This window comes from Astyanax mexicanus, chromosome 21 (assembly GCF_023375975.1).
Source record: "Astyanax mexicanus isolate ESR-SI-001 chromosome 21, AstMex3_surface, whole genome shotgun sequence".
In the NCBI taxonomy this organism is placed as follows: Eukaryota; Metazoa; Chordata; class Actinopteri; order Characiformes; family Acestrorhamphidae; genus Astyanax; species Astyanax mexicanus.
The window spans coordinates 40,687,285-40,709,398 of record NC_064428.1 but is presented as its reverse complement, the minus strand read 5'-3'; the positions used below and the strand labels follow the sequence as shown (position 1 = coordinate 40,709,398).

At 34.0% G+C, this 22,114-nt stretch overlaps 1 protein-coding gene across 1 annotated transcript; it reads right to left on the bottom strand.

The window, feature by feature from the left end:
• Positions 1-703: 703 nt before the first annotated feature.
• Positions 704-11,873, bottom strand: LOC103031348 (protein NLRC3-like). Its single transcript, XM_049469661.1, is given in 9 exon segments — positions 704-2,027; positions 2,351-2,397; positions 2,819-2,992; positions 3,932-4,278; positions 5,682-5,859; positions 6,301-8,053; positions 8,174-8,260; positions 9,586-9,781; positions 11,710-11,873. Coding segments are annotated over 8 exon segments (3,369 nt in total). The 5' UTR covers positions 9,764-9,781; positions 11,710-11,873; the 3' UTR covers positions 704-1,422.
• Positions 11,874-22,114: the final 10,241 nt, after the last annotated feature.

The window sequence follows — 22,114 nt, the reverse complement described above, 5'->3', positions numbered from 1 at the left end:
AAAAGCTCAATTGGAATTAAAATCAATAAAAATTGAGCAGTTTCTTATCTACTGGTATCTTGGTCTGACACTTTATCTGCATTGCTGTATACTGTAGAAAAAATGCACTTTATCATATTTGCTCTTTGCACATTACACAAGATACACAATATTCTTCTTTGTTTTTGATGTTCATGTTATTGTTATATTTGTATCTATCTGCCAAAGTATCCTTTCTGTCTATCTGTCTGTTTGTCTGTCTGTATTTCTGTCTGTTTATCTAATTTGCTAATTGGATGAAATTATAGCTACTGATGCGTGCAGATTGGTTGGTATAAAAACAACTGAGGAGAGCATTTAAGTGTTTTTGAACTATGTGCATTATGGCCACAAGGTGGCAGCACTCACCCTTAGACTAAATGCATATACTTTTTTGTCTTTGTATTCCTGATCTTCAATTCTAAAGAAAGTAGAACTTGATATAAATGTCTTTGCAATATATTGATTTTACCAGAAATTAATGATGCAAGAAATTGCAATATACGAAAAATTAGAACAGTATACATTTAAATTTGTATTAAATAGAAAAAAAGTTGTAGCATGATATGTATGATATATTTTATATATACACATATACATAGTAAGCACATTCTTTTATAAGGCCTGTGTGTAAATGACCTTTAAGCCTTTAGCTGTTTAAAAATAAATAGAATAATTTTAGGACTAATGTTTTACATAGTTTAATTGTGTTAAAAATATCGAATACAACTGTGTGTGTTTTGGGCCTAACATTCCCAAACATGTCCAATAAAAACTAACAATAAAACAAGCAAACAAATAAATAAAAATAAAAAGCAAGTAAAAACTAAAATGTAGCGAAAAAAAGTCAGTTAGTGGTTAAAATTATGGCCTTAAAGTAGCTCAAAATCTCATTCATCCAACGAATATCCCATGACAGGGCATGAGTCCAACAGTCCATTGCACAGTACCAACAACATAAACAATTTAGTATTGGCAATTCATCTGCCATGTGTTTTTAGATGAGAGCTCAGAAGGAACCTATGAGGAAAACATTATCAAACACCTCAAATACCACAGTGACGTGAAAATAATGCATGTGCTAGCCCAAAATGGATATAAAACACAACATACACAAATTTTAATATAACATGGAACATGTTAAAGCTTAGTATATGAACATATTTCCATTTTACCTAAAAGTATTTAATGGCTGTTTTGATTTAAAGGTAAAAAAAGAGTAAGGCACTCTCTTACAGTATGTTCCCCCTCAGCACTGTAAGCAAATAAATTATGAAATGTTTCTGTAAGGAAATTAATAAAATAAAACTATGTAGAAAACCGAGTAAACAAAAAGTGACTCTTTAAGTCAGCAAGAGTCACTTTTCTCCACAAGTTTTTTACAGAATTTATTTTTGTTAGATATTAAGTTTTTTTTTGTACTCTAGACTCCCATGGGTTAAAGCAAACTAAGGGATAGTCCAGGTTACACAGAGTAACAGTAGCATCGGTCACCATAAAGCCAGTGTAGAGAGGTTCGGTGAACGTGGCGTTAAACGTGTGGAGGTGAGCAAGTTTCTGCTGTTCATTGTTGGACGAGACGTCGTAGAAGGAAAGTCTTCCAGCCGAACAGTCCAGGTAAACTCCAATCTTATAGGAGCAGCGACCTTCAGCTGAAATAACGGTCTTAGCGCTGTTATGTCTGGCTGTGTAGTTCACCTTCGTGCAGTCCAGACTCCACGACTGATCGTTCTGACCGAACCAGCACTCGTTACCTCCACCTTTCCTGCCGATTCCTCTGTACGTCACTCCAATATGAACGCCCATATCACTCCACTGCACCTCCCAGTAACAGCGTCCAGACAGGCTCTCTCTGCACAGAACCTGGCACCAGGTATCGAAACGCTCAGGATGATCTGGAGACTGTGGATTTTCTTTCACCGCTTTTGTCCATTTCACCGTCCTGTTCCTTTTAGACAAGGACAGATCTACATGTGCAGTGTTGGGATCCAGTGTGAGTTTACGGGCATCTACAAATTGAAAAACATCATGCTCATCATTACACTGATAAGTTGTTAGAGCAAGAACAACAAAAAACATTATTGTAAAACCTGTGGGAAAAGGTTCAAATACAGGTTCAAAAACAGGTTCAAAAACAGTAATAAATAAATAATTATAATATATTTAAGAAATAGTAACTTTTTAACATCCCCAATCTGCTCAAACCAGGGCTGAAACAGATAACAAAAACTATCTTGATTTGTAACTCAATAGAGTTAAACAGCAGTTAAATATATATTTTTAAATTCAGGGTTTTTCACAATATTAATTTATTTCATAATTTTTTACATACATTTCTGTAGTCCTGGTTTGATTCTTTCCTTTCCTGCATGATCAAGGCTGAAAGAAACCAAAATCAGAAAATGCAATTAAACAATGTTTATACAATTTAAATATACCATATAATATACTTTGATCATGAATTTACAATTAAATAAGTGGTTACTAACTAAAAAACAAAAAATAATAATAAAAAATAATGTTTGGTGTTATTTACACATCTGTGTTACAGCTATATGTCCTATTATTCACTAAATATATTTTATTACAGTAGATGAATATTATTTGTCTTAGATTAACTAGGTTACAAACCTAAACTCAGAATAGAAGAAGATTTCCATTCTGGTCTTTTGGGGTATTTTATTATTTAGGTATTTCTAGTCTTAGTTAATTAATTAACTTAAATGTAAGGACTGACATATTTCCATTCATAATAGAAACATTTGTAAAAACACAAATAAAATATACACTTGATACATACGTGAGGATCTGCAATTTGAAATTTGCAGTCTCTAGTCTCTCATTAAGTTCTCCTCTTCCTGATTCTCCTGGATGATTATAGCTCAGATCCAGCTCTTTCAGGTGTGAGGGGTTCGAGCTCAGGGCTAAAGCCAGAGAAAAACAGCCTTTCTCTGTAACCATACAACCAGAAAGCCTGCAGAGAAAATATGAAAATGCTATTTAAATTCACTGGAGTAAACAAAAGCAACTGACCCACCAAAACTCTGAATACATATACTGCTACTTCTGCTAGGTTACACAGGTTTTTACAGAACTCTTTTATTTTGTTTATGACTTTTCTCAAAATATCTATATAAATACACTATTAAGGAATATTCATTGTAGTTTAAGGCTTTTATTTAAACATCTGATTGATATGTTGGGCAGCATGTCCAGTGGATTCAGACATTGCCAGATGTATATAATAAATATAAATATATATATATATATATATATAATGTATATATTTCCATTCATAATAGAAACATTTGTAAAACCACAAATAAAATATAAACTTGACACATACATGAGGATCTCCAATGAGAGAGCTGGATCTGAGCTATAATTTATACATCTTATATATAAATATATATAATTACATTATATATATTTAATTAAAAATAATGTTTGGTGTTATTTACACATCTGTGTTACAGCTGTATGTCCCATTATTCACTAAATATATTGTATTACAGTAGATGAATATTATTTGTCTTAGATGACTATATTGGTAACTACTGTTTCATTGCTTTAGGTTTATTTAGGTAATTTCAACAATACAGCTGAAGAAAAGAAAAGAAAGCTTGCAAGGCCTAACTGCACATTTTCACCATATTACACAGATAAGGCAGGACAGACTTCATAATATAACAATCTGTTAAATATTTCACTTTGTACTACAGATAGTACAATATGGTTAACCTAACTCATAATGGTACTAACCACATAATATAACTATTTATTTAGCTATACATGAGTATACACTGTAAACCAACTGAGCTACAAAACAATATCTTTAGACATTAAAATGGACAGGATACATTTTTGTGAACTACATAACATTTTATGTACTGATCAATTCAGAACTACATACTTTAGTATCTGCAGTTTACAGTGTGAACTCTTCAGTCCCTCTGAGAGCAGCTCCACCCCTGAGTCCTGCAGGTCGTTGTTACTCAAGTCCAGCTCTATCAGGTATGAAGAGTGTGATTTAAGGACTAAAGCCAGTATTCCACAGCTCACTTCAGTGATATGGCAGCAATCAAGCCTGTGTAGAAGATACTAAGACCATTAAGAAGACTGCAAGATATGCTGTATAATATAAAGACTAGTGCATGTTAAATATAAAATCAGTGTACATATTAAAGGGATTGTAGATATTTCCACTAGGAGGTTTACTCCAATAACTAAATGTAAGTAAACGGTATGTTGACAAGGCATCTAAAGTGTCATATCCAAACAAAGTTTTACCAATATATTTGGGAGATGAAAGAGATGCAGTGGAAACTTTCTCTAACCTACATTCTGTTACATGGCATGCATGGACCTGTATCAATGGACTGGTATAGCACAGTTAAGCCCTAGGTAATTCTGTTGTACCTTCTGAATCACTGACTGCCACATATCAACAGCACAAATTAGCTTTAAGTAATGAATCAAGATCATGTTTTTGTTTTCCACAAAATGTTATTTTGGACGTTTTAGGCAATATTATAATATTTAATGCATATGTTTTTTTTATAATATATAATATATTTTATAATAATTTTATAATTTTATAATTTTGTGTTGCACTGTCGTCACTCCTGCACGTTATGTCGTCTATTGCTTGTTGTTCCATGTTGCACCATGGTTCCGGAGGAACGTAATTTCATTACACTGTGTACCTGTACTCAGATGTAATGACAATAAAAGCCTCTTGACTTGACTTGATATGTTTGCCAAGAAGTTGATTATGGTGTCAATCAGTCATTTTACCATCATCTTCTTCGGTTTTATTCATCCTTTTGTAAGCACCCTATGTTTCTACATTGTTCACCATAAGCAGGACAAAGAATCAAACTAAACATACAACTTAAACCCGCTAGTGAAACAGCGGACGCAACACATCTAAAGGAAGAAAGCTTGGGATGAACAACAGCTTTTTAGGCTAAAGCCAGAAAAAAAACAGCCTTCCTCTGTAACAATACAAAGTCTGCAGTGAAAATATGACAATGTCTATTTACTTTCAATGAAGTAAACAAAAGCAACTGACCCACTGAAAGTCTGTCAACATATAGCTATGTTTGCTAGGCTAGACACGTTTTTATGGAACGCTTTTATTGTGTTGATGACTTTTCTTAAAATGTCTATAAAAATACACTATTAAGGAATACTAATTGTAGCTTAAGGCTTTTAATTAAACATCTGATTGATATGTTAAGCAAAATGTCCAGTGGATTCAGACATCGCCAGATACTTAAGTTAGCATAATATCCTATGTTAGTAACTACTGTTTCATTGCTTTAGGTTTATTTAGGTAATTTCAACAATACAGCTGAAGAAAAAAAAAGAAAGCTTGCAAGGCCTAACTGCACATTTTTACCATATTGCACAGATAAGGCAGGACAGACTTCATAATATAACAATCTGTTAAATCTTTCACTTTGTACTACAATTAGTATGACATGGTTAACCTAACTCATACTGGTACTATCCACAAAATATTACTAATTAATTAGCTATACATGAGTATACATTGTATACCAACTGAGCTACAAAACAATAGCTTTAAACATTGAAATGGACAGGATATATTTTTGTGAAGTACAGAACATTTTTTGTGCTGATCAATACAGAACTACATACTTCAGTATCTGCAGTTTACACTGCGAACTCCTCAGTCCCTCTGAGAGCAGCTCCACTCCTGAATCCTGCAGGTTGTTGTTACTCAAGTCCAGCTCTAGCAGGTATGAAGAGTGTGATTTAAGGACTGAAGCTAGTAATTCACAGCTCACCTCAGTGATATGGCAGCAATCAAGCCTGTGTAGAAGATACTAAGACCATTAAGAATACTGCAATATATGCTGTATATTATAAAATCTAGTGCATGTTAAATATAAAATCAGTGTGCACAGTAAAGGAATTGTGGGTAATTCAACCAAAAATAATGGCATACTATGTACTTCTGATTCACTGACTGCCAAATATCTACAGCACACATGAACTTGTGGGATTAATCAAGATCATGAACAAAAGTTACTTTGGAAGTTTTAGGCAATATTATAATACTATAATTTTCTTCAGCTTTGTTTATCATTTTTTAGGCATTCAATGTTCCTACATTGTTCACCATAAGCAGGACAAAGGATCAAACAAAACACACAACTTAAAACTCCTAGTGAACAAGCTGAAGCAAAATAAGGAACAAAGCTTGGGAGGAACAACAGATTTTTTTTAGCAATGAGGCTTGACTTTACTTACAGTGCTCTTTTTGTGTTCTTCACCACTGGTAACAGTCTCCTCAGTCCATCATCTGATTCTCTGTATTTCCTCAGCTCAAACATCTCCTGTGTCTCATCTGACATCAGCAGCACAAACACCAGAGCCGACCACTGTGTGGATGAGAGTTCCATCATTGACAGATCTCCTGAGTTCAGGAAGTTCTGGACCTCACTTATAATGGAATCATCTTCCAGTTCGCTCAGACAGTGGAAGAGATTGAAGGTCCTCTCTGATGATTCAGACAACCTAATTTTGTCCTTGATGTAGTTGATCGTTTTCTGCACTCTCCCAGATGTTCTCCTCAGTCCAGGGAGGAGTTCCTCCAGGCTTCTTTCATTGGACTTCACTGAAAGTCCAAGCAGGAAGCGGAGGAAGAGGTCCAGGTGCCCGTTCTTACTCTGTAAAGCCCTTTCTACTGCAGATTTGTGAAGTTTGTAGCTGGAACGTCTCAAGAGCCACTTAAACTTGTGTTTCAGGTCCTGAATGAACACATTCTTTTTGTAATGTTTGTGACAGTAAAACACATAGATGGCGGCGAGGGCTTCCTGAACGCTCAGATGTACAAAGCTGAACACCATTCGTTCAGAGGACTTTTTTTCCATTTTAAAGATCTGAGTGCACAGTCCAGAGTAGACAGACCCTTCATTGACATCAATCCCACATGCTTCAAGGTCCTCCTTGTAGAATATCAGGTTTCCCTTTTCCAGCTGGTAAAATGCAAGTTCTGCAAGCTTCAGAATGATGTCTTGAGGTGAGCCATCGTACTTCTTTTTCACCTGGTTTGCCTGCTGAACTAGGAAGTGTATATACATTCCAGTGAGAGTTGTGGGGGTTTTCGAATCTTCCTCTTGGGATAGCGAATGAAGTGCTGTGGCCGAGATCCAACAGAAGACCGGAATGTGGCACATGATAAAGAGGCTCCTGGACTTTCTGATGTGAGTGAATATTGTACTCCCAACATCTGTGCCACAGTATTTTTTGAAGTATTCTTCCTTTTGATTGTCATTGAACCCTCTCACTTCTGTCACCTGGTCAATATGATCTCGGGGGATCTGATGGGCTGCAGCTGGTCGAGAGGTTATCCAAACCAGAGCCGAAGGAAGGAGATCTCTCCTGATGAGGTTTGTGATGATTGAGCCCACTGACGCTTCCTGGTTTACATCCTTTAGCTTGTCACTGTCATTAAAGTTCAAATGAAAGCGACATTCATCCAGTCCATCAAAAACAAACAAGATTTTTCCATCACCCTGAGGAAGAGAGTCAACCATTGTAGAACCTGGGAGACACTCCTGTAGGAGTTCTATTAAACTTAGCTTTTCCTCTTTTCTAAGGTTCAGTTCACAGAAGGGAAGAGGAAAAATAAAGGCAATGTCCTTGTTGTCTTTTCCCTCAGACCAGTCCAGTATAAATTTGTTGACTGAGACAGTTTTGCCCACTCCTGCGATCCCCATGGTTAGAACTTTTTTGTTTCTTTTCCCATCAGCTTGAACTTTGAAAATATTATTGCACTCGATTGGAACATCCTTCCCTGCAGATCTGCTGGAGACTGCTTCCATCTGCCTCACCTCGTGCCCCTGAATAACTCCACCAGTTTCATTCTCCACTATGTAGAGCTCTGTGTAGACTTCATTCAGGTATCTTCTGTGGCCAGTCAGTGAATTCCCATCAAGTATGCGCTCAAATTCTTCTTTCAGACTGTCTTTTAGCTTGCTGCTTACATCCGTATAATCACCTAATCAATAGACAGGGAGCATCAAAAAATTATGGTGTAATGGCTGATAATGATCTTAAATATTTCTCCAGAAACAAAAACATAAAATGCATAATACAATATAATAAACAAAGCACATACATTCTCTTTGTCTAGTACTCCTCGCAAAAGTGAGTTGAAGCCCAGCAGACTGGACTGGCGTGGAAGGAGCACCTCCATCAGGTATTACTGTGTAACAAAGGAGAGTTTATCAGCTTAGATATAAAATTTACAAACAATGACACAAACTGCAATTGTAAATGAATTCATACTTTCAATAGTTTGTCAGAATTTCCTGAATGCACTGTAGTCCAGTATCTACAGACGTAGACAGCAGTGGTGATCATAAAGTTCCTGGGTATGTCTACCCAACATTCCAGCATGCCTGTTATCATTATTTTAAGCTGTTTATGCCACAGTTAACTAACCTTTAAACACAACACAACATCAAAGTATTGTGGAACTTAAAATGCAAATGAACAGGAGCTGCCTCTGTGGTTAAAGCAGCTAAATTTAGAACATTCATCCAAATGGCCTGGTCTGCTTTTACAAATGTGTGCAGGTAAACCATTTCCTCTTGAAATATGCAAAAAAGGAACTACATCCTGCTACACTAGCATTTATTTTCTTCCATTAAAGCTCTCAGTTTAACTCAGTTACTCAGCACAATACAATATTCTCATTTAAAAATCATCCAAACATTAATATAATATAGAGCAAATATAGATATATATTTATATGAGAATATTGAAATATGAGTCTAAATCTAATCTGTCAGGTTTAAACCATGCTGCAAAAATGATTAGTCTTCCGCCCAACAATACAGGGAAATAACAGCATTAAACAAGTAGGAGGTCTAATGGTCACATGTGATACTTCATAAATTACCTGAACTAAATGTTAATATTAATGGCTATAACTTTGCAGATAATACTTTCCAAAAAATAGGGCTGGACAATATTATTATGTTATATATATATATATATATATATATATATATATATATATATATATATATATATATATATATATGTAATATTATTACAATGTATTATTCACATGTAACTTGACAACAGTCTTATGACAAAAATATGTTAAACAATCATTTTATGGCAAAATAATGAGCATTTCTATTAAATACTAATGTAAACTGAAAGGGTTGTTTTTCCAAACAGGGATTATGACTATAGTCGTGTACTATATTCTCCTTTATAATGGAAAATTCCCATTTAAAATGCTGTGTAGTTCAAGACAAGACTAGTATTAATCCTTAATTGATCCATATAATAAAGTTTATATAAATGAGTTCATAATAAACACTGTAATGAAGACAGATGACTTTCCCCAGTTTCTGCAGATGTTTTTGTAACTTCTCAAAGAATATCCGAGAAAACTATTAGAGCGAGAACTGCTGTTTAAACATGAAAATATCTCAGATGCCTGGTGAAAACTGATGGATTAGACGTACATACTGTAGTGATATACTGTATTATTGCAGAAATAAAAAAAACTACCTGACAGTAAGTTTGTAGAAGGTCTGATGAAGCTTCCACACTGGTTACCTTGGCGTTTTGAGTCAGAACTGAAGGTGACTGGACCATTAAACACACTTCTAACTATCACTGGAGCAAACGCTTGTCCTTCACCCTGAGCAGTGATGTTGGCTTCCATAGGACTGGAAGGGGATGTCATCTTCTCATCAGCTTTTTACTGGAAAGAGATTGAGAGAAAGAGAGATAAAAAGAGAGAGAGAAAAAGAGAGAGTTACTAAGCTTTAATGGATGAAATAACCACTAGTGCATTAGCGTATACAATATTGCACATTTTTGCATATTCCAACAAGGAACAAGGAAATGCTGTGTGAGTGTTAGAGAAAGGCTGAGAGTCTCCAGCCTCTTCATTGTTTCTTTAAAGACTAAAAGTCTTATTTTAGCAATCTATGGGCGAGTCATTATCCCCACCGCTTGATTTAGGGTGTGTCAATGTGTCTTTGCTATCGTAACGATGGGAAAAATACACCTTGCTTGGTTAATTTTGGGCTTAATGTGAAATAAACCAATCAGAGTGTCTCTTGCTCATCATTCTCTTTAAGAGTAGATCAGGTGAGCTCTGTCTTTGGTGGATTGCTATTGTAACGGTGCAGCTACCTGGACGTGTCCAACAAACTCTTCTCAGCAGAGGAAACTGAGCTGCTGGTTGACGCTGTGAAGGAGCTCCAGCAGCTCATTTACGGGAACAGCAATGTTATTTTATTTACTATTCTGTTTATTGTTGATGAAAAAGTTGGCATTTGTGCTGCCTTGAGTTCTGTGTTACCAAGATAACAATGAACGTCTGACTGTTACCATTTGTCTAGGTTGTATGCCAAGATAGCAATATGCCAGAAATGTACCTGAACACACCTCATTTCCAGAACACCACGCCCATCAGTATAGATATATTCAGAAGCACTGCTGCTGTTTAAACCAGGCAGGAGGAAGGAGTGAAAATAGACTGTTGGCGGGGTATAAGATAGCGATGAGCATCACAGCACACTTTGTGCAGTGTTTAAGATATGGCCCCAAAAGTTTAGGATCTCTTCTATACTAGAATTAGAAATTAAATACTATATTTTAAAGCACTGCTATTAGATTTTGTTAGATGATTATCACTACCCATCCAAAAATATAATTCCACAGAACACAGTTCCAAAGCAATGAACCCAAAACACAGAATTAATGCAGATGTACAGAAGAATGAATGAAACTCAGAAGACTAAGGAGAGCCAACACCTTCTTACAACCAAACAAACTTGCAGATCCACTGGGTGTAACCTCAGTTAACTGTGTTCTCAACAGAAAACATATCCTTATAAAAGATTTCGCAATATTGGGATATTGAAGAGCAGCTGATAATTATATAGTAATTATATCACTGTCAGAGAGAATGTAATGTAATGGCTAATCTTGGTCTGAATGGTCACATGTGATACTTCTAAACTGAACTGAACTCACATTGTTTATTGTAGTACATTTTTTGCAGGTACTAATCATTTATATTCCCTAAATTGGTTAAATATGACTTTTTTTCAATACACAAAAATAATGGCACATGTTAAGGAAGGTTTCAAACTATCCAAATTCCATACAATATGTTAAATTGTGACTGTTATATTTTATTGTATTTTATTTTGTGAACTATTCATCCAATATTATCTTAATTTTATGACTTTATCTGTTTTTATTTCCCATTTGAGGGATTTGATCTTCCACTTTTAAAAGAGTGCCAAAAATAAAAACTTCAAAAATCTTTTTACATTGACTACCATTTAAAGTTTAGAAGGTTTTTTTCTCTCCTGTAAAGATACTTGTTGTTATTGAATATATATATATATATATATATATATATATATATATATATATATATATATATATATATATTCAATAACATATATATATATATATATATATTCTACACACACACACACACACACACATATATATATATATATATATATATATATATATATATATATATATATATATATATATATATATATATATATGTGTGTGTGTGTGTGTGTAGAAATACTGCATAATATTAATAAGCCCTGTAATAAACAAAAACACAGTGAATCACCACAGTTTATCAATAGTTACCTTCAGTTTTCTTTAGTTCCTTTTTGTCACAGGATCCAAACTCCATGTTTTGCTGTTCACCAGTATGTAATTTAATTTATTTTAATGTATTTGCTGATCATGCAGATCATTCACTAAAAAAAAACACTTTCCTCAGATCTCCAACACTCCAACCTGGGTTTGGTCTAAAAGAGGAATCTGTCCACTTCCTATTCCTAAAGGTGTGGCATGAACATTTCTGATAAACACTAGGCGGCGCCAATGAGACAGTTCACAATAAACAATGCTCTTTATTTATTTACTTAGTTTATTATATATATATATATATATATATATATATATATATATATATATATATATATATATATTAGTTCTAAATATTTGTGTGTTTGCAACAGCCATTTCAGTTTGATATATCCAATAACTGATGGACACAGTAATATTTCAGGATTCAAATGAATTTTATTGTACTAATATATAAAGTGTAATATGCATTAAACCAAAATTTGACCGGTTCAAACGAATGGGCACCCTTATCATTTTATTGATTTGAATACTCCTAACTACTTTTTACTGACTTACTGAAGCACAGAATTGGTTTGGTAACCTCATTGAGCTTTGAGCTTCATAGCCAGGTGTATCCAATCATGAGAAAAGGTATTTAAGGTGGCCAATTGCAAGTTGTTCTCCTATTTGAATCTCCTCTGAAGAGTGGCTTCATGGGCTCATCAAAACAACTCTCAAATGATCTAAAAACAAAGATTGTTCAACATAGTTGTTCAGGGGAAGAATACAAAAAGTTGTCTCAGAGATTTAACCTGTCAGTTTCCACTGTGAGGAACATAGTAAGGAAATGGAAGAGCACAGGGACAGTTCTTGTTAAGCCCAGAAGTGGCAGAACAAGAAAAATATCAGAAAGGCAGAGAAGAAGAATGGTGAGAACAGTCAAGGACAATCCACAGACCACCTCCAAAGAGCTGCAGCATCATCTTGCTGCAGATGGTGTCACTGTGCATCGGTCAACAATACAGCGCACTTTACACAAGGAGAAGCCGTATGGGAAAGTGCAAAAGCATACCTCAGGCGACTCTGTTTGTGGTGTGCTTGCAGAAATGGCTTCTTTTGCATCACTTTCCCATACAGCTTCTTCTTGTGTAAAGTGCGCTGTATTGTTGACCGATGCACAGTGACACCATCTGCAGCAAGATGATGCTGCAGCTCTTTGGAGGTGGTCTGTGGATTGTATATATAAATATAATAAATGGTCCCACTTTATAATAAGTGTCCCTAAGTACTATGTAGTTACATGGTAACAATCCATGTAACTACAGTGTAACTACTGATGAAGTACACATTGTTACAGATTAACTACATAGGTACAGGTTATGTAATTACACATGTGTATTAAGGTTAATTTTGACTTGTGTAAGTACACATGTGTACCAGGGGGAGTGTACTTACACAAGTAATAGAGCACATGTACTTACACTTGTGTAACAATGTGTATGTACTTACACATGTGTAATAGTGTGTGTGATAAGTTGAGTGTAAACTTATCCAACAGATATTGTCTGATATGTAATTAGGGCTGATTGAGTGTTTTGAAAACTAAAATATTTTTTTAGATTTGATCATGGGAAGAAAAGGATGTCAGCATATCATCCCCTCAGGGGGAAAGTACTCATTGATATCCAGCACATTACCTTACTTTGTTAGCTCACCTAAAGACTCCACTTATGTTCATTCAGAACAAAAACCTACAGGTTTCCATCTTATAAATCAAATCATTAAACACTCCTTCTTTTAATATTTAATGTAATGTTTAACTATACTTAAAATGTAATATAATTAAAATGTTTCTAACCTTTATCTAGTTTTAATGGTATGATTATGTTGCCATCACATTATCAGGGATCAACCCCTCTATAACCTTGCAGATCTATAACAGCAAGTTTCAGCAAACTGAATTGTAAAGATAAAACTCCTAAATATCCTATTTATTACACTATCCCAAAAGCAGTACTCTGATTAACAACCTGTAATTTACCAGTACTTACATAATAACTACACAGGAACATTTTAAAGTGTAACATTAAAATCCTATATAATAAATATGTTTAACTTTGGTACACATATTTCATATGTAACAACAATGTACTTACACAGTACTTACACAATAACTACACAGGAACTGTCCACTTATTTTAAAGTGTAACATTTAATGTACTTACTGTGGGATATATATGTTTAACTTTGGTACACATATTTCATATGTAACAGCAATGTACTTACACAGTACTTACACAATAACTTCACAGGAACATTTTAAATTGTAACATTAAAATCCTATATAAGAAATGTTTAACTTTGGTACACATATATCATATGTAACAACAATGTACTTACACTGTACTTACACAATAACTACACAGGAACTGTCCACTTATTTTAAAGTGTAACATTTAATGTACTTACTGTGGGATACATATTTTTAACTTTGGTACACATATTTCATATGTAACAGCAATGTACTTACACTGTACTTACACAATAACTACACAGGAACTGTCCACTTATTTTAAAGTGTAACATTTAAAATACTTATTTTCGAATAAATGTATTTAGGTTTGGTACGCATATATCATATGTAACAGCAATGTACTTACACTGTACTTACACAATAACTACACAGGAACTGTCCACTTATTTTAAAGTGTAACACTTACTCTGACAGATCTGCGTTGGATTATAGTATCCTAAATAGTAATTTAACAGTCACTACCTAATAGATCACTTTATGAAAGTACACAATCACAAACATACAGAACACAATAGAAATGTTTATCCAATGTTTTAACAATAAAATTATCATGATAAAATAAAACATTTCCAATGAACCTCTATTTCCCTACAGCAAAAACAAACAAAAAAAAGCTCATGAATTCATGAGGCATGAATAAAAGTTCAGCATCCCTGCTTGAAGAAGCTATCTTATCATTGGAGACAATACACCTCCCACTTGTCCAACACCTGTAACACAAAGGAAAAGAGAAGTTAGAGATGATGCAAAAAAAATAAACATTTTTTGGACAATAATGCACAATTATTCATGAATTTTACCTGTCAGGTATTAAGGATCAGTAAACTCAAGTGGTGTACAGCGTTACAAAGGAGTTTATAAAGGAGCAGTATCAGCATTAGCTAACTGTAGCACTAGTTTTTTCGCTGTGCAAAGGTGCGTCATTGCTGTTTTAAAACAAGCTACATGAGATGACCTGGTAACTAATATCGGCCCGGCCTACCGAAACACTCAGCAGTCGTTAGTAGCGCTTAGTGCTAGTAAATGTTAGAACCTACGTTTAAAAAACAAATTTCAGGAGAGAAATCTGTGTACATTAACATCCAGCACTCGTTTGACTTTAAAAGAAAATGCTTTTTTTAAGAATTAAAAAAAGCATTTTTTAATTCTCGCAGAATCGCTCCCAGCAGCAATACATGCTGAATTACATGTTTCTTACTAAAAATAATAATAAAATATATTACAAATAAATAATGCTGAACCATGCTTTGTTTTCTGAAAGCCCTGAAAATGTAATTTTTTCATTTAGTTCTACTCACTCACACAATCTGAGCTCCAATTCATCCCAAACCACTTGGGTTGAGTTTTTGTATCAAGCGTTTGTGAAAACCAAACACTTTTTTGTCTAATAACTACCTGCAAACGTGTTTGATATTAATCTAAAATGCAGTAAATAGTTCAAATAAAGAACAAACATTAATGAGAATGTGTGTCCAAACGTTTGACTGGTACTATATACAGCTCTGGAAAGAAATAAGAGAAAGAAAATGAAAACCTATGGAATATAATCAATTGCTTGATTTTTTGCAGCAGGAGTGGCATAAAGTTATCCAAAAGCAGTGTGTAAGACTGGTGGAGGAGAACATGCCAAGATGCATAAAAACTGTAATTAAAAGTAAGGGTTATTCCACCAAATATTGATTGATTCTGAACTCTTAAAACTTTATGAATATGAACTTGTTTTCTTTGCATTATTTGAGGTCTGAAAGCTCTGCATCTTTTTTTTTTATTTCAGCCATTTCTCATTTTCTGTAAATAAATGCTCTAAATGATAATATTTTTATTTGGAATTTGGGAGAAATGTTGTCTGTAGTTTATAGAATAAAACAACAATGTTCATTTTACTCAGAAACTGATTCAGAATTTTTTTTTTATTATTAAATTCATTTTTAATTTTATTCCAGAGCTCTATATACATATAGGTTTGCACACCCATTCTCATTTATATTAATATTCACTCTTTTCTGTATTTTATATTTTTGTCCAGATAGCTGTCCAGATAGCTGTCAGGTTTTTCTATTGGAGAAAGAGAACTTTGCTTTAGACATTAAACTTTATGCAAGAACATGGCTTTAGTGTAAAATAACCCCTTATAATGCCTTGTCCCGTATACGGGCTAAAGGTGTAGGTGATTTTTGCAGTGAAGTAAGTTATTTATATTGTGAAAATGTGAGGGTTTGTTTTCTCTCTACTCAACTTAATAATTCCAAATCAGTAACAGGAATCAACCCAATTTCTGCAGGTTTAAAAATAGACAAAAAAACTACACAAATAAAACTAATACAACTAAAGGTTTGGAGGACATGACCTGTTTGATTTGTATTCAGGAACATGTTGATTTTAAAATGAAGTTCAGGAAATAGACAATTTTATAATTTTATTTGTTATATTTTGACATTAGCAGATTTACTTTTATGGAGGAAATCTTTAGTAGTTAGAAAGTTAGTTAGAGCCATTTAGTACAGTGCATTGTTCATGGAAAATGTGACTGTTGTTGCCTTTTTTGTTTCCATAAAAATGTAATAATAAAACAATAAAACAATATAATAATAATAATAATAATAATAATAATAATAATACGCTGTACCTTTATAACTTTGTAACTTTAAATTTATACACTTTCATTCAGTCAATATATTAACTATGTTATAGCATAATTTAGCCAGTAAAAAAAAAGAAGAAGACATCTTGCAGTTCTAAAAGCAGTATTTTGTGTAGAATGCTGTAATGTGTAATTGTGATAGTGTATGAAAGATCTTACCGTTTAAGCCCGTCTGATCTGCAGTGTGCTGAAGCTTCATCTTCCTCCCACAGCAGCAGCAGCAGCAGCAGGAGCAGGGCGGATCTCTGTACAGCAGTCCTGACTTACAAAACCAATTAATTAGTCGTCTGTTTCCTTTACCGTTTTTAAAGCAGTGAATTAAACAAACCATCGTATGCTGTACTTTAAAATATATCAGCATTATCCGCGTTAACTCTGTTATTTTCGCTTTTTTCTGACGATCCGCGCGCCTTAGTGGAGGACTTGGATTTTGAATTTCCCGGTATTTTCCACTGATTGGATGAGCACGGACGGATTTGATTGGCTGTTGAGGCAACGCGATATTTCCCCGGTTTTTGCGAGCAGAGCCGCGCGCGGGCGCGCTTGTGTGTGTGTGTGTGTGCGTGTGTGTGCACGCGCGCTGACGGTGGAGGAGAGAAGCTGCAGTGTTTGAGTCTGGAACTTTGTCTGAAATAAGAGTAAATGTTCCTGCATGTTTACATTAGATTGCTGCTGCTAATGCTTCATAAAATGGCCCCTCCAAGACCAGCAAGGAAAAAGATGCCTGCCAGAGCAGCTGAGGAAAAAGGTGAGTTAATCAGCCCACACAAAACATTAAAACACTGGACTAGTTGGCTGGTGTAATATAACCCCAAACATTTTTTTAAATATATAATGTTTACATAAAATACTCGCTATATATTAATTTTGTGGACATTAATTCTAATGAATGTAATTAGCTACTTCATTGCTGGCACACAAATACACAAGGGCATAGGAGCGGGCTTGATTTTTTTTTTTTGGGGGGGGGGGGGGGGGTTTGGCAGACACCCAATTACTTTTAATCACAAAAAATATTTTTTTTTTCTGTATTCTGTTTATTATTAGTTACATGCAAGTAACGGTGACTTAACAACCTAAGTTACTCTATGTTACTCCACATTACATTTACATAGAAAAAAATATGTTTATATTAATATTATTAAAATTGATCAGTTATCACCTAATATTTAAAATAATATAACAATATATGTTGTATATTTACATTTTCTTCACTCTTAAAAAATACTTAGAAGCATTGGGTCCTATGCTTTTAATTTGTTTATTCTAAGTGCACTTCTTACGATGGTGTCCTTTTATGTAAAAGAAAGTAACTTTTCGTTTCATAGAGATTTTTGGCAGAAGTCAGGACATGTGGTCTTACTGTGAACTACAAATGAACAGAAGTCAGATTACAGCATTGTATTATACAACATATTATAGAGCTTTCTATAAATGCACTTAATAAGGTAAGTGGTGGTATGATGTGTCTAACACACTGCTGGAGAAACATGAAGCTCCATAGGGGGCTAAGGGATAACAGGTAAACTCAGTAAAGGACTGTTTTTTTTAGCTAATCAGTTTAGGGCAGTGTCCAGGGTTTAAAAACTGCTTTAAACTACCAACATACAGTGTTGTACTAAATTATGGCTATCCACTACATCCAGCTTCTAGCTAACTAGTTAGCTAAATTAATTTTCGTTCATTATAGATCACAGTCCTGCAATTCCAAATTAATAAACACAATTTGAAAATTAAATGATCAGGCACATCAGGGCAAGTTGAACATTATATATATATATATATATATATATATATATATATATATATATATAGATATAGTTTATTTTTTCTTAAACCTGGACTCCCTATCTAGCCAATTCCAAAATTAAGCTAACTGACTCAAGCTGCAGTGTGGGTTTGATCTGTGTGTTTTCATTCAGAGACCTGCCTTTATAACCAGCTATCGAAAACATATCCACCACAATACAATAACTACATTTTGCCATATTGTCCAGCCCTGTTCACCATTTCTTTTTAGAAGCAAACTAGACTTAAGTGTATTTTTTTTATATAAAAAAGCATTTATTTGTAGTTTTTCAGATTCATATTTGTCCAAACTAAAAACTTGATCTAGTGGATGTTTCTACTTAATTGAGCTTTCTTGTCATGATGGGGACGGAATACAGACACTCACGGAACCAGTTTTGAGATTTTATTAAAAATCCACAGGGTCCAGGGATAGTCAAAACAGAAAGCATATAACGCCAGCAAACAGATACCTGGAGGCTAAGACCATATCAGAGTCGGGAGGTAATACACGAGATAATCCACAGTGAAGTCGAGAACAAAAAGCAAGGTCATTCACGGAAAACAATCACAGAATAATAACGCTTTGTAAAGTGGTAGAAACCAGGCAATACGCGACACAGGTGTGTGCGCGCAGTGTCCTTAAATAGGGTAGGTAATCAATACTACGGGCCTCCTGGAGGAAGCAGGTGAGGTGTCACGTGAGTGGGTGTGTGTGTGATGTCAGCGGGTGGTGCGTTCTGGGTAGTGTAGTTGTTAGACTGAAAACCTCCGTTGGAGCTCAGTGTGGAAGGAACAGAAGCGCCTACAGCACCAGATGTGACATTTCTCTACTTCAAGTGATCTCTCCTTTATCAAATTGATCTAATTAATGTGCACAAAAGATGATGTGAGATGTAGTTCATGTTTTGAAAATTTTGCAATTTTATACTTTTATGTAGATTAACAGGCCGGGATTTTTGTTAATTGTTTGCCTAGCATTACACCACTAAATCTCGTGGATTTCTATTTAGTCATTACATAAAAAGCTTTCATGTTTGATAAGGAACATTACTGAAAAATGTAATTGTAATTGTAATAGAAAATAAAAAAATAATAATCTGCTAATGTCAAAATATAACAAATAAAATTATAAAATTGTCTCTTTCCTGAACTTCATTTTAAAATCCACATGTTCCTGAATACAAATCAAACAGGTCATGTCCTCCAAACCTTTAGTTTCATTAGTTTTATTTGTCTAGTTTTTTTAATGTCACCTTTACTTGCATGTTTCGGTAGGCCGGGCCGATATTAGTTACCAGGTCATCTCATGTAGCTTGTTTTAAAACAGCAATGACGCACCTTTGCACAGCGAAAAAACTAGTGCTACAGTTAGCTAATGCTGATACTGCTCCTTTATAAACTCCTTTGTAACGCTGTACACCACTTGAGTTTACTGATCCTTAATACCTGACAGGTAAAATTCATGAATAATTGTGCATTATTGTCCAAAAAATGTTTATTTTTTTTGCATCATCTCTAACTTCTCTTTTCCTTTGTGTTACAGGTGTTGGACAAGTGGGAGGTGTATTGTCTCCAATGATAAGATAGCTTCTTCAAGCAGGGATGCTGAACTTTTATTCATGCCTCATGAATTCATGAGCTTTTTTTTGTTTGTTTTTGCTGTAGGGAAATAGAGGTTCATTGGAAATGTTTTATTTTATCATGATAATTTTATTGTTAAAACATTGGATAAACATTTCTATTGTGTTCTGTATGTTTGTGATTGTGTACTTTCATAAAGTGATCTATTAGGTAGTGACTGTTAAATTACTATTTAGGATACTATAATCCAACGCAGATCTGTCAGAGTAAGTGTTACACTTTAAAATAAGTGGACAGTTCCTGTGTAGTTATTGTGTAAGTACAGTGTAAGTACATTGCTGTTACATATGATATATGCGTACCAAACCTAAATACATTTATTCGAAAATAAGTATTTTAAATGTTACACTTTAAAATAAGTGGACAGTTCCTGTGTAGTTATTGTGTAAGTACTGTGTACGTACATTGCTGTTACATATGAAATATGTGTACCAAAGTTAAAAATATGTATCCCACAGTAAGTACATTAAATGTTACACTTTAAAATAAGTGGACAGTTCCTGTGTAGTTATTGTGTAAGTACTGTGTAAGTACATTGTTGTTACATATGATATATGTGTACCAAAGTTAAACATTTCTTATATAGGATTTTAATGTTACAATTTAAAATGTTCCTGTGTAGTTATTGTGTAAGTACAGTGTAAGTACATTGCTGTTACATATGATATATGTGTACCAAACCTAAATACATTTATTCGAAAATAAGTATTTTAAATGTTACACTTTAAAATAAGTGGACAGTTCCTGTGTAGTTATTGTGTAAGTACTGTGTAAGTACATTGTTGTTACATATGAAATATGTGTACCAAAGTTAAACATATTTATTATATAGGATTTTAATGTTACAATTTAAAATGTTCCTGTGTAGTTATTGTGTAAGTACTGTGTATGTACATTGCTGTTAAATATGATATACATGTACCAAAGTTAAAAATATTTATTATATAGCATTTTAATGTTACACTTTAAAATGTTCCTGTGTAGTTATTATGTAAGTACTGGTAAATTACAGGTTGTTAATCAGAGTACTGCTTTTGGGATAGTGTAATAAATAGGATATTTAGGAGTTTTATCTTTACAATTCAGTTTGCTGAAACTTGCTGTTATAGATCTGCAAGGTTATAGAGGGGTTGATCCCTGATAATGTGATGGCAACATAATCATACCATTAAAACTAGATAAAGGTTAGAAACATTTTAATTATATTACATTTTAAGTATAGTTAAACATTACATTAAATATTAAAAGAAGGAGTGTTTAATGATTTGATTTATAAGATGGAAACCTGTAGGTTTTTGTTCTGAATGAACATAAGTGGAGTCTTTAGGTGAGCTAACAAAGTAAGGTAATGTGCTGGATATCAATGAGTACTTTCCCCCTGAGGGGATGATATGCTGACATCCTTTTCTTCCCATGATCAAATCTAAAAAAATATTTTAGTTTTCAAAACACTCAATCAGCCCTAATTACATATCAGACAATATCTGTTGGATAAGTTTACACTCAACTTATCACACACACTATTACACATGTGTAAGTACATACACATTGTTACACAAGTGTAAGTACATGTGCTCTATTACTTGTGTAAGTACACTCCCCCTGGTACACATGTGTACTTACACAAGTCAAAATTAACCTTAATACACATGTGTAATTACATAACCTGTACCTATGTAGTTAATCTGTAACAATGTGTACTTCATCAGTAGTTACACTGTAGTTACATGGATTGTTACCATGTAACTACATAGTACTTAGGGACACTTATTATAAAGTGGGACCTAATAAATTATTATTAGAAGTAGTAATTATTACTACTACTAATTAATAAAAAAATAAGATAAATTTGTAACAAGCCAAAAATTGTAGTACAGTATATTAAAATATATTTTTATACCCAACGAAATGCTGCCTCTGTTTAGTCTGGTTTCACACAGGCATAAATGTAAACGCACCAAAATGCGCACCAATAAACACGCAAGCAGGCTGTGTGCTGTGATTGGTCAGAGCGTGGTCTGGCGTGGAAGTAA